Source organism: Phyllopteryx taeniolatus, chromosome 12 (genome assembly GCF_024500385.1).
Source record: "Phyllopteryx taeniolatus isolate TA_2022b chromosome 12, UOR_Ptae_1.2, whole genome shotgun sequence".
Taxonomy (NCBI): Eukaryota; Metazoa; Chordata; class Actinopteri; order Syngnathiformes; family Syngnathidae; genus Phyllopteryx; species Phyllopteryx taeniolatus.
Genome location: NC_084513.1, coordinates 3429190 through 3443259, shown reverse-complemented (window position 1 = coordinate 3443259; position 14070 = coordinate 3429190). Strand labels below are relative to the sequence as shown.

Here is a 14070-nt window from a genome sequence, read left to right as displayed (position 1 = left end):
GAAATAATAACAAAAAATTGGTTATTTTAAAAAGAAAAAATGTCAGCATTTTCATGAAAAGTTTTGTATTTTAGTAATAAAGTCAGATTTATTTGAGTGTTTTAATTTTCTCATAAAAAAGTAATAACCTTAAACATAAAATAGAACTTAAGTGTTTGTCTTGTTTTTTAGACTAGTTATTTTAAGACAATAAATACACATTTTTATTAGAATAAATTCATATTTTTTTTTCAATAAGGTCATATTTACTATTCATTTTTTGGAAATAAATGATTTTTTCAGTAACCTTTTTTTGAGATGAGATCTTGTGGTGTTCATTTTGTTGAAGGCTGCCAAAATGTGGAAGGAAGTAACACTTTATCAACTGCAATCTACTGCACTGCCTCAAACACACACTGTGTGCTGAGAATAAATAATTATAAAAAAATCAGAGAAGAAAAAAAATCATCATTTAAAAAGGAAAAGTTGTATTTTTTTGAGAAATGCGTGCTGTATTTTTTTCCAGGGAAAAAAAGTATTTTTTTTTTTAATGGAAATTGGGTAATTTGGGTCTTTTACAGCCGATTGTCCGTTATATTGAAGCACTATTTTTCATGGTCTAAATCCAACAATACAGTAGAATATTGTTTTGTACATTTTTGTACCCTAAAACACACAATGCAGTACAAAATTACTGTGTGTGTGTGTGTGTATATATATATATATATATATATACACACACACACACACACACACACACACACACACACACACACACAGTGGGTACGGAAAGTATTCAGACCCCCTTATATATTTTTTTTTTATCAATCTTTTGTCACAAATCCATCAAAGTGCTCATCTTTTTTATCTGAATTGAACAGCTGAGCAATTTCGCCATCAAACATGCCGGGTTCCCTCTCGTCATTGTCTGAGTCAGTCTCGTTGCCGGGTGGCTGTTCAGCAATGATGCCGGCTTTCGCGAAAGCTCGGACAACAGTCAAAGCAGATACCTTAGCCCAGGCATCCACAATCCATTCACAGATGGTGGCGTAACTTGCCCGGCGCTGCCTCCCAGTCTTAGTAAAGGTGTGTTCGCCATCTCTCATCCATCGCTCCCACGCCACTCGCAACTTCACTTTGAACGCCCTGTTTACACCAATTTCCAGCGGTTGGAGTTTGCTGGCAGTTGTTGCGCCACGGTAGTCCTTGCATGGATGACGAGATGGCGCCTTTTTATAAAATGAAAGCACCAAGACGGACCTCCTTGAAAGTATTCAATCTTCATGCCTTGTGCTATCATTATTGCCTTCAGTCGAATGGTGACTGTAGAGATGCTGTTCTTGTGCTTGATTTTAAATTCTCTTGTGGCTGCTCTTTTCCCATTTACAACCGCATAACTGATAACCTGTAGTTTGAATTGTGCCTCGTAAGCATGTCTCTTCGCTGATGCCATTTTCGGGGGTCCTTAGCCAAACAAATGTTGTTTTGCAGCATACCGGTAGTACAGTATACCTACCTGAGGCGTGGTGGAGGTAAGCGTACGTACTACATAGCTTTACGTAATGTTCTCTAATTGGTTTGTCGCTGCCAGCGTACGTAGTGTACGCATTACGTCCCTATGTGGCCGGAAATGGTCCGACAGTCAATCAAGCGGAGCGCTTACCAAAATCGCACAACATTTTTACAGATTTTTAAACTCAGTGCACACATAAGGCGCACCGGGTTAAAAGGCGCACAGTCGATTTTTTTAGAAAATTAAAGGCTTTTAAGTGCGCCTTATACTGCGGAAAATATGGTACACACTGCACCCAATATTGACAGAAAAAATGGAATTGTTGAAATTTTTGCAGATTTATTAAAAAAGAAAAACTGAAATATCAGCCACAAGTATTCAGCCCCTTTGCTCAGTATTTAGTAGAAGCATCCTTTTGAGCTAATACAGCCATGAGTCTTGTTGGGAATGATGCAATGTTTTTCTCACCTGGATTTGGGGATCCTCTGCCATTCCTCCTTGCAGATCATTTCCAGTTCTATCAGGTTGGATGATAAACGTTGGTGGACAGTCATTTTCAGGTCTGTCCAGAGATGCTCAATTGGGTTTAAGTCAGGGCTCTGGCGGGGCAATTCAAGAACAGTCTTGGAGTTGTTCTGAAGCCGCTCTTTCGTTATTTTAGCTGTGTACTTAGGGTCATTGTCTTGTTGGAAGGTGAACCTTCGGCCCAGTCTCGCTGTGCTCGGCGTTGGAGCTTTGGTTCGCTTCCGAAATAGTCTTTTTGTGGTATAATCTTACACTCAGGAAATCCTGACTGTACAGTACATAGGCTTTTCTCAACATGGAGTGGCGTTTCCAAGTGAAAATACACACAAATGCAAACAAAAAAAAGCACGGCGTGTGCTGTGATGAGACGCCATTATATGCCGGGTGAAGCAGCGTCACTGGCGTGGGGAAGGATCGATACTGTCTCAAACGTCAATGGCGCCGATGCCATAAAGGTCGATTCTCAAAATTAAATAATACTTTTGAAACTTAAGTTATTTGAGGGAGTCTATTTTGAGTATCGTTTCAGAAAGGAAATAGGTAATATGGATCATTAGCAGAAACACAAAAGGAGCACGTCGAGGCACAATTTCTGCGGAGCACAGGCGAATATCTAGTTGCGGCAGCCAAAATGTATTTGTGGCAACCCGCCACGAATAAATGTACAGGTATCTGCCAAAAAATTTGAATATCGAGGTAAAGTCCATTTATTTCAATAATTTGTTTAAAAAAGTGAAACTTGTATATTAGGTCACCACACACAAAGTGGAAATATTTCAAGCCTTTGTTTCAATTTTGATGATCATGGCAGAAAAACAAAACAATAAATAAATCCAATATTTCACAAAATTAGAATATCATGACAAATCACAATTGTAGGCTCCCTGTGTCACAATCTTGTCAGCTAATAACTCAAAACACCTGCAGAGGTTTTCTTCAGCCTTTAAACGGTCTCAGTCTGGGTTAGTAGGCTTCAGAATCATGGGAAAGACTGCTGACTTGACAGTTGTCAGAAAACCATCATTGACACCCTCCATAAGGAGAAAAGATCTCAAAAATAAATAGCAAAAGAAGCTGGATGCTCACAGAGTGCTGTATCCAAAGTACATTAAAAGGGGAAAATGTGGATGGAAAAGGTGCACAAGTGACAGGGATGATTGCAGCCTTGAGAGGATTGTTAAGCAACGGCGATTCAGAAATCTGGGGGAGCTTCATAAGGAGTGAACTGAGGCTGGTGTCAGCGCATCACCAACCACCACATGCAGACGACTGCATGACATGGGCTACAGCTGTAGAATTCCATGTGTCAAGCCACTCCTGAACAAAAAAACAACGTTAGAAACGTCTGTGCTGGGCTGAGAAAAAGTTTTGGTGTGTTGCCCAGTCGTCCCAAGTCCTCTTTTCAGATGAGAGTATATTTTGCATTTCCTTTGGAAATCAAGGTCCCAGAGTCTGGAGGAAAACTGGAGAAGCACAAAAGTCAAGCTGCTTAAAGTCCAGTCTGAAGTTTCCACAGTCAGTAGTGTTTTGGGGAGCCAAGTCTTTTGCCGGTGTGGGTCCATTGTCTTTTATCAAGTCCACAGTCAACGTGGCTGTCTCCCAGGAAATTTTAGAGCACTTCATGCTTCCCGCTGTCGACGAGCTTTTTGGAGACAATGAGTTTATTTTCCAGCTGGATTTTCCACCTGCCCACAAACCCAATACTACCAATACCTGGTTTAATAGTGTTTTAGAAATTAAATCGGGAAACAAATTTGTCTTTTGTAGTTTTAATAATATCTTTGCAAAGAGAGAGAGAGTCGAGCGGTTACAGTTGCTTCGCATCTCTGCCTGTCTCTGAAGAACACGGAAGAGCAACGCACAGTTAAACTAAAATGGAAGGGAGATGAGGGAACAAGAAAGAAAGACCTATTCACAACTTATCCTTGAGAGAAAAGGGAGGTTAGTACAACCACTGAGACAGGATGACAGAAGGGAAGACGTAATTAAGTTACTAGGTACATTTGAAAAGGTCACACAAGAACAAAATCACAAAACAATGGAAGAATATAGAAGAGTATAGACTATATTTTGTCATAACATTAGCCATGGAATATCAGTACTTGATTGGCCAGCAAACTCTCCTTACTTGAACCCCATTGAAAATTTATGGGGTATTGTCAAGAGGAAGCTGAGGGAGCAGAAACCCCGAAATGCAGATGATCTGAAGGCCAATATCAAAGCAACTTGGGCTACAATAACACCTGAATTGTGCCAAAGGCTGATCACCTCCATGCCAACTTGATGCTGTAAATAATGCAAAAGAAGGCCCAACAAAGTACTGAGGGCATATTACTTGAATGCATTTTTCAGATGGCCAACATTTCTGTTTAAGATTTTTTATTTTTTTTTTGGTCACATGAAATATTCTAATTTTGTGAAATACTGGATTCATTTGTTTGACTTTAATGATAATGATGAATCTTAAAATGTAAACCAATAGAGGCTTTAAATATTTCACTTTGTGTGTGGTGAACTAATATAGAAGTTTCACATTTTGAAATATATTATTATTATTATATATATTATTATACTACATACCTGTATATGTGGGAAACCCTGATGGTATCATTGAAGGGACAAACTTCAGGTGTACAAAACAGGTTTAGCCAAAACTAATGGACTCAAATATAGAAATATTAATCCATATGTTAAAACATAGGTATAAAATAACAGATTGATTAAAAACAAATGAACATTGTTAGGAATGTGCTAATTACTCTACATTATAATTGGGCATGAAAGTAAGTAATTTTAACTTAATTTCTGGCTTGACTATTGCTCAATACTTCATATTTAATTGAAGGTCGACTTCATACGATTGACTCCGTATACGTTTGTTTTCTACTGAGCATAGTTTTTCTAAAGAGGGAAAAGGAGAAATGTGTTCTGGTTTTCACATGTTAATGTATATTACCATGAGTAATTGCTCACCTACCTTGACTGACACATGATTTTAAGTGAGATTCCATTCTAAATCCATATGGTTTGTGTTGTTGGTCTACCCATTGCAGCTGCAACAGCTTCAACTCTTGTGGGAAGGCTTTTAACAAGGTTTAGGAGTGAGTTAATGGGAATTTTTGTCCATTTTTCCAGGAGCATATTTGTGTGGTCACACACTGATGTTGGACAAGAAGGCCTGGCTCACTGTCCACTCGAAAATCAACCCAAAGGTTTTCTGTCGGGTTGCGGGGAGGACTCTGTGCAGGCCAGTCAAGTTCATCCATATCAAATTCTCTCATCCATGTCTTTATGGACCTTGCTTTGTGCACTGGTGCACAGACATGTTGGAACAGGAAGGGGTAATCTTCTGAGACGCAAAATCGGTGGCATCTTTTAAATCACTTAAAACACACTTTTACAGACTGGCTTTTATGTGATGATGTCTTCTCCCTCTTGCATTTACTTGTATCCGTTTGATTTATAAATTTTATTTTTTGTTATTATTGTGAATTAGACTTCATTTTATATTTTGGACTTTGTGTCGTTATAAAATTTATTTAGTATTTACCTATATACTGTTTTTATCATTCCACACAACCCTCTTGGTGTCAGTTGGGTTTGTTGGGTTCTTGCATTGCCTGGGGCTTCTCTATCGTTGTTTTTAGATGATCATGACGTTGGTACCCTAGTGTATTTATATGTATTACGGTCTATTCAGTCTGTCTAAGCACTTTGTTCATATGTTTTTAAAAGTGCTATATAAATAAAGATTATTATTACTAGTTTTATATTTTCTTGAGACAAAAATAGTATTATTATAAAAAGGGCAGTCTTATGAGATTAAGGTCATAATGCTAACGTTTCGGTCTGGCTCGCTTCAGGTGTCCCGTGTGCTGGACCAGAGCGAGCCGTCGTGGTCCACGGATGACCTGATCGCGGTGAGGAACCACACGGACCAAATGTTCTGTCTCCTGGCCGAGGAGCGCCCACCACCCCAAGGCGAAGATGACGGGACCGCCGAGGACGGGGGACCGATCCTGCAGCTGGTGGTCCGTGAGCAGGTCCTGGAGCGCCTCCTGCTCTGGCACCTGCGCCGCGGCCCAGACCCCGACAGCCTGGGGGCGCTTCTCAAGCTGTTTGAGATGCTTATCGGCCAGTCTCAGCAGGCCTTGCTGCGGTGCACGGCTGTCCTACACCCGCTGCTCAGGCTCATGGGGGCCTGCGTCCACCCCGACCACGGTTGCCCCCCTGCACTCGAAAACAGCCTGGTGCTGCTCCTCAATCAGGTGAAAGGCCCACCCGAAGTGGTCTTGAAAAGCTCAAACAAAATAGAATAAAAGTCTTTAAAGAAAACTAAATTGTCTGCAAGAAAACAAAAACAAAAAAAAGATTGTCACAATAAAATAAGTTAGAAACAAAAGGATTGTTTCAAAAAGAACAAACTAAATGTTGTTTGTGAGAGATAAAAAGTTGTCTCAAAAATAAAAGTTGTCTGAAAGGAAAAGTAACCTTATAAAGAAAAACGTCTTTCAAAAAGTTGTCTTTATAAGAGAAAAAGTGTATTTGAATCAGAAAGTTCTTTTTTAAGAGAATGTTGTCTTTGAAACCAAAAATAAAAAATTGCTTTCCAAAGAAAAAATGAAAACTGTCTTTGAAATGGAAAACAAGACGTCTTTAAAAGAAAACAAATTATCTCTCCAGGGGAAAAAAAACTGTTGACTTGACAAGAAAACAAGTTCTCTTTAAAACAAAATTATCTTTAAAAGAAAACTTAGTTACCTTTAATGCAAAAAAAATCAAAAAGCAAACAAAAAGATGTGTTGAGAAGAAAACCAACAACAAGTGCTCTTTAAAAGAAGAAAAAAGGATTGTGTTGCATGAATGCTGAATGTGCGTGGTGTGGCCAGCAGGTGTGCGTGCGCACAGCCCGCCAGCCGCTTCTCCTGGAGACGTTGTTCCGGGCGGCTCCGGTGCAGCAGGGCTCCACCAACCTCCTCATTTTCTCCCTACTCGTCCCATTCATCCACCGCGAGGGCGCCGTTGGACAGCAGGCCCGCGACGCCCTGCTGCTGGTCATGGCTGCCTCCGCCACCAACTGCAGCGTGGCGCGATACATCGCCCACAACTCTTACTTCTGCCCGGTATGTACTGCACATTCAACAATTCCATTTACACATCACAAATCACGTTTAGAGATGGTTGACATTGTGTGTGGCTGAATCATGCGGGAAAAGTTTAATAACTTAAAAATTCAGCCTCCCGAAGCTAGTTTGAGTTCGCAACATGAAAATTGGTAGGGATATCTATCATGAGTAGACCCACAAAAAGGTCACAAGAAGCCATCGCCAAAAAGCCATGGGAAGTTAGCCATTTTAGTTGAATGTGGCCATTTAATAATGGTTAATTTGATAGTTTCCAGGGGTCCTTTAAAAGGGAACTTTGGAAATTCAGGCCCTGAAACCAGTTTGACTAAGCAACATGCAATCAGGCCTTTTTTCACGATTATTACTATATCGACAAAGTGAGTCTATGGCGAGTAGGAGGGCTGTATCATTAGCCGCTAGTGGGCTTGTGGAACGCTGGCGGACAAGTGTTGGCTCGGTCCAATACGCCACAGCCATGCTTCATGTGCAGCACCTAGCACACAACAGAGACACTTAAACGAAAGATACAGTAACTGTTTATTATGTTCGCTAGCCCTTGAGCTGAGGAGCTAAACCGCTCGCTCCACCGCGGCAACGTTTTTAATACTCAGCGCCTCGGCGGACCGGTGTTGGCTCCGTCGGTACTCCACAGCCTTGTCCATGTGCAGCGCGTAGCACACGACAGAGACACTTACGGGAAAGTTAACTGTTTCTGATGTTCGGAAGCCCGCAAGCTAATGAGCGAAGGAGCTAAACAGCTCAATTCACCTCGGCGAAAGTCGTTTAATACGTCAACGCCTTACTCCAAGTTGTAGTGTGCGTTAGTCCCCAATTAACACACACATGGGAACATTAAACATTTATTAAGCATAACCTCAGCGGCACGTTATACAGCCAGTAGTTGGCGACAGCCAACATATTTGATTGACAGGTGAAGGGCTCATCTCCAGCGCCTTCAGCAGACCAACCAGACAATCCTGTAGCTCAACGGCAGGCCTTATTTTTCATGATATCAGAGGAATAAAAAAAAAAAAAACATTTTCATTTATTGTGATGTTTTTTTTGGGAAAATACATCATCCTAAAACATTCAGGGACTACACGTAATTGATAGATATTTCTTATCATTGGAATCGGAATCCTTTTCGCCAAGTATGTCAAAAACACAAGGAATTTGTCTCTGGTAGTTGGAGCCGCTCTCGTACAACAATAGACAGCCATTTTGACAAAAAAATACCTTTGAGACAAAAACAAACTACGGAGAGTCACTTAGCATCTAGCAATTTAATGGCAAGGGGGAAGAAGCTGTTGGAATGTCTGCCTGTTTTAGTTTGCATTGATCGATAGCGCCTACCTGAAGGAAGGAGCTGGAAGAGTTGGTGACCAGGATGTGGAGGGTCCAAGAGGATTTTGCATGCTCTTGTTGTAGTTCTGGCAGCGTACAAGTCCTCGAGGGTGGGTAGGGGGGTACTGACAATTTTTCCGGCAGTCCTGATTGTCCGTTGCAGTGAAAGTTTCTTTTTTTGTGGCAGCACCAAACCAGACTGTGATGGATGGACATAGGACTGATTTGATGACTGCTGTGTAGAACTGCCTCAACAGCTCCTGTGGCAGGCCGTGCTTCCTCAGAAGCCATAGGAAGTACATCCTCTACTAGGCCTTTTTGAGGATGGCGTTGATGCTGGTCTCCCACTTCAGGTCCTGAGAGACTTTAATTCCCAGGAACTTGAAGGTTTCGACGGTTGACACAGGGCAGTTGACAAGCGTGAGGGGCAACTGTGGTGAATAATGCTTCCTGCAGGCCACAATTATCTCTACAGTCTTAAATGTGTTTAGCTCCAGGTTGTGTCGGCTGCACCAAAGCTCCAGCCACTCCACTTCCTGTTGATATGCAGACTCGTCACCATCTTTAATGAGACCAATGACTGGTGTCGTCTGCAAACTTCAGGAGTTTGACAGCTGGGTGCGTTGAGATGCAGTCGCTCATGTAGAGAGAGAAGAGCAGCGGAGAGAGGACACATCCTTGGGGTGCCGTTCAAAGGATTTCATGACCACAGATGTCTGGGCGACTGGCCTGTAGTTATTCAGACCTGAGATTGCAGTTTTCTCAGGGACTGGGATGATGGTGGAGCTTTTGAAACAGGATGGTACTTCACACAGTTACAGAGATCTATTAATCTGTGTGAAGACTGGAGCGAGCTGGTCTGCGCAGACTTTGTGGCAGGATGGCAACACAAGGTCTGGGTCCGCCACTTTGTTGATATATATCCATCCATCCATCCATTTTCTGAGCCGCTTCTCCTCACTAGGGTCGCGGGCGTGCTGGAGCCTATCCCAGCGGTCATCGGGCAGGAGGCGGGGTACACCCTGAACTGGTTGCCAGCCAATCGCAGGGCACATACAAACGAACAACCATTTGCACTCACATTTACACCTATGGGCAATTTAGAGTATCCAATTCATGCATGTTTTTGGGATGTGGGAGGAAACCGTAGTGCCCGGAGAAAACCCACGCAGGCACGGGGGGAACATGCAAACTCCACACAGGCGGGGCCGGGGATTGAACCCCGGTCCTCAGAACTGAGAGGCAGATGCTCTAACCAGTCGTCAACCGTTCCACCTGAAAGTGTACAGCTTTCTCATATATTATCTCTCTCTCTCTCTCTCTCTCTCTCTCTCTCTCTCTCTATCGCTCTCTCTCTATCGCTCTCTCTCTATCGCTCTCTCTCTCTCTATCTATATATAGTGCTTTGCTCTTCAGGACCTGAACAACTTGCTGTAATTGATGGAACCCTGAATTCTGCTCTTTAACAGAAATCCAGAAGGAGACTGTTCAGCCATCAATTTGTGACCTCAAGCTGAACCGCACTTGGGTTCTCCACCATGATAACGATCCAAAGCACACCAGCAAGTCAACTTCTGGATGGCTTAGAAAAACATAATTAAGGTTTTGGAGTGGCTTAGTCAGAGTCCAGACTTGAATCCGACTGAAATGCAGTGGCATGACATTAAAAAGGCTGTTCATGTTCGAAAACCCTCAATTTTTGCTGAATTTCAAACAATTCTGCAAGGAAGAGTGGGGTAAAATAATGTGAAAGAGTCATTGTCAGTCTTAGAAAACCCTTGGTTTCAGTTGTTGCTGCTTCGGATGGCCCAAACAGTTATTATGTTTAGGGGGGCATTACCTTTTCACACTGGGCCAGGCCAGGTATCTTCTAATACCTCACTATCACAATCACCACTTAAGAACAGCATTTTAACTTGGGTTATATTTCTCTGATCCTTACAGTTTGATGATCTTAAACAAAGTAGGGAAACTGTGCAAAATTATAAGATTTTAAGAAGGGGGCCAATCCTCTTTCACGGCACTGTAATTACTCAGCTCATTATTTGTTTTAAAAATTCAGCCCCCAAAACCAATTTGACTTGGTAACATGTAATTTGGTAGACCTGTCTATCATAAGTAGACCCACAAGAAAGTCTCAAGCCATCGCCAAAAAAACACAGGAAGTCTGCCATTTTGCTCTGAAATGGCCATTTTAGGGTCACTTCCTTAAAAACCCTCTTAATGGTTGAGCAAAGATTTCCTTCTAACTTCCAATCTTCTTCCTTTCCCCCTCTCAGGTGCTGGCGACTGGTCTGAGTGCGCTGTATTCCTCCCTGCCCCGCAAGATAGAGGTGCGCGGGGACGACTGGCATGCTCTGCGGCGCGAGGACTGGATGGGCGTCTCATCGCTGGTGGTCTTCATGAACTCACTGGAGTTCTGCAACGCTGTGGTGCAGGTGGCCCACCCCATGGTGCGCTCACAGCTCCTCGACTATCTGCACAATGGCTTCTTGGTCCCCGTGGTGGCACCCGCCCTGCACAAGGTACAAATAAAGAGACTTGCAATGAAGTGCTAGGCAATTTGATTAACCATGTGTACTTCATGTGTTTTATGAAATTGCATTGTCCCCTTTCAAAAATAAACTGATAAACTGAAACTGATTGATTGATCTAAGTTTATGGTTCCACTGTAATGATTTATACACACTAAATGGCCACTCGCCTGAGTCCCCTTACCCACACCACACCGACATGCAACCTTGGTCCTCTACAGCGGCTCGGCGGCGGCACGCTTGCCGTTTTGTGAGAAGCCGCGGGCAGCTCAGAGCGCTCTCTCGCCGGCCTGTTGGTGAAGACCAAGGTGGTGGAGGTCCCACGCCCGGTGAGAAAGTGGCTTCTGACAGCATGGCGAGAGTGGCGCTGATGAGGTGCTGAAGAGGGCCACGATGACATGTCGGTGTGGCGCTGATGAGGTGACTCAGGCGAGTGCCCGTTCAGTGTGTATAAATAATTGTGAAGCACAATTCACCAAGCAATGCAGCCCTATGTGGGGCACAAGCCACTGCAAACTGTAGGCCGGTCCCAAGCCTGGATAAAATGCAGAGGGTTGCGTCAGGAAGGGCATCCGGCTTAAAAGTTTGCCAAACAAATATGAGCATTCATCCAAAGAATTCCATACCGTATCGGTCTTGGCCGGGATTAACAATGTCCGCCATCGGCACCGTAAACCTACAAGGTGCCGGTGGAGATTCAGCTACTGTGGGTAGAAGACAAAGGAGAGGTGGAAAGCGGATTCTTCGGGAGAAAAAGAGGAAATCACAGAGCCTAGAACTGAATGTGGGGATTTTGAATGTTGGGACTATGACAGGAAAAGCTCAGGAGTTGGTTGACAATGATGATTAAGAGAAAGGTTGATTATATTGTGTGTCCTGGAGACTAGGTGGAAAGAAAGTAAGGCCAGACGTTTAGGGGAAGGTTTCAAATAGTTTTCTATGGTGTAGATGGGAAGAGAAATGCAGTTGGGCTGATTTTAAAGCAAGAGTTAGCTAAGAATGTCTTGAAGGTGAAAAGACTATCAGATCGAGTGACGAGGCTGAAACTTGAAATTGTGGGTGTTTTGTATAATGTAATTGTAATGAAATTCTGGAAAGAGCTGGACAAAGTAGTTCTGAGCATCCCAAGAGAGAGAGCGTCGTGATTGGTGCCGATTTTAATGGACATGTTGGTGAAGGAAACGGGTGATGAAGAAGTGATGGGTAAGTTCGGCATCCAGGTAAGGAACCTCGAGGGACAGATTGTGGTAGACTTTACAAAAAGGATGGAAATGGCTGTCGTTAACACTTTCTTCCAGAAGAGGCAGGAACATACGGTGACCTACAAGAGCAGAGGTACAATCACGCAGGTGGATTACATCTTGTGCAGATGATATAATCTGAAGGAGGTTGCTGACTGTAAGGTAGAGGTAGGGGAGAGTCTGGCTAGAGAGCAAAGGATGGGGGTGTGTAAGATGACTCTGGTGGTGGGGAGGAAGATTAAGGAGACAAAGGCAGAGCAGAGAAACGTGGTGGAATCTGACAAAGGAAGAGTGTTGTGCGCCTTTTCGGGAAGAAGCGAGACAGGCTCTTGGTGGACAGGAGGAGCTTCCAGAAGACTGGACCACTACAGCCAAGGTGATCAGAGAGACAGGCAGGAGAGTAGTTGGTGTATCTTCGGGTAGGAAAATGGAGAAGGAGACTTGGTGGTGGAACCTCAAAGTACAAAAAAATCATACAAGGAAAGAGGTTAGCTAAGAAGAAGTGGGACACTGATAGGACTGAGGAGAGAAGAAAGGAATACATGGACATGCGACGTAGGGCAAAGGTAGAGGTAGCAAAGGCCAAACGAAGTATATGATGACATGTATGCCAGGTTGGACACTAAGAAAGGAGATAAAGATCTATACAGGTTGGCCAGACAGAGAGATAGAGCTGGGAAGGATGTGCAGGAGATTAGGGTGATTAAGGATAGAGATGGAAATGTGTTGACTGGTGCCAGGAGCGTGCTGGATAGATGGAAAGAATACTTGTACTGTAAGAATACTTAAGAGTTGATGAATGAGGAAAATCAGAGAGAAAGAAGAGTAGAAGAGGCAAGTGTGGTGTACCAGGAAGTAGCAATGATTAGTAAGGTGGAAGTTAGAAAGGCACTAAAGAGGATGAAAAATGGAAAGGCAGTTGGTCCTGATGACACCTGTGGAGGTATGGAAGCATCTAGGAGAGGTGGCTGTGGAGTTTTTGACCAGCTTGTTCAACAGAATTGTAGCGGGCGTGCTGGAGCCTATCCCAGCTGTCATCGGGCAGAAGGCGGGGTACCCCCCCGAACTGGGTGCCAGCCAATCCCAGGGCACGTACAAACAAACAACCATTCGCACTCACATTCACACCTACGGGCAATTTAGTCTTCAATCAACCTACCACGCATGTTTTTGGGATGTGGGAGGAAACCGGAGTACCCGGAGAAAACCCACACAGGCACAGGGAGAAAATGCAAACGCCACACAGGCGGGGCCGGGGATTGAACCACAGTCCTCAGAACTGTGAGGCAGACGCTCTAACCAGTCGACCTCCGTGCCGCGGATTAGAGACATATAGGGCTTTTTTTCCTTACTAAATGAAATCATTTAAAACCAGCATTTTACGTTCACTTGGGTTAAATTTGTCTGATATTTACATTTGTTTGATGATCTTAAACATTGAAGTGGAGAAACTACGTGAAAATATAAGAAATTGAGAAGGGGGGGCAATACTTTTTCACGGCACTGTAGACAATTTGTATGTCTGTTCCGCATGTATAACCAACTCCCACAATCAAACTTATGTGAGGGATTCGAGTCTGAACTAGGCATCGATGGAATCTCGCAGGCACCATGATATGGACCCAAGCTGTTTTCCATATTTAAATAAGGGAAGTTGAGCAATCCAGTTAAAGCAAAGTTGATATACATGTCGCATAATAATGAGAAATACGACCGTCTCAAATACCAGGGGGAAAAGACCAAATAAAATAGCTTGGAAAAGGAAAGTTTGGGCATTTCTGACCAAAATGATCATGCAAACCCAATAA

At 43.2% G+C, this 14070-nt stretch overlaps 1 protein-coding gene across 6 annotated transcripts in view; it reads left to right on the top strand.

The window, feature by feature from the left end:
- Positions 1–14070, top strand: part of fhip1b (FHF complex subunit HOOK interacting protein 1B) — a 47429-nt gene that overhangs the window by 15724 nt on the left and 17635 nt on the right. For 3 of the 6 annotated variants that reach the window (XM_061791661.1, XM_061791667.1, XM_061791666.1), the window contains exons 2-5: positions 5153–5358; positions 5881–6285; positions 6910–7140; positions 10767–11012. In XM_061791661.1, the coding sequence (XP_061647645.1) occupies positions 5179–5358; positions 5881–6285; positions 6910–7140; positions 10767–11012 (1062 nt within the window). In that variant the 5' untranslated portion in view covers positions 5153–5178. The remainder of the gene's footprint in view (positions 1–5152; positions 5359–5880; positions 6286–6909; positions 7141–10766; positions 11013–14070) is intronic. The other 3 variants (XM_061791664.1, XM_061791663.1, XM_061791665.1) reach the window with 2 other exon arrangements.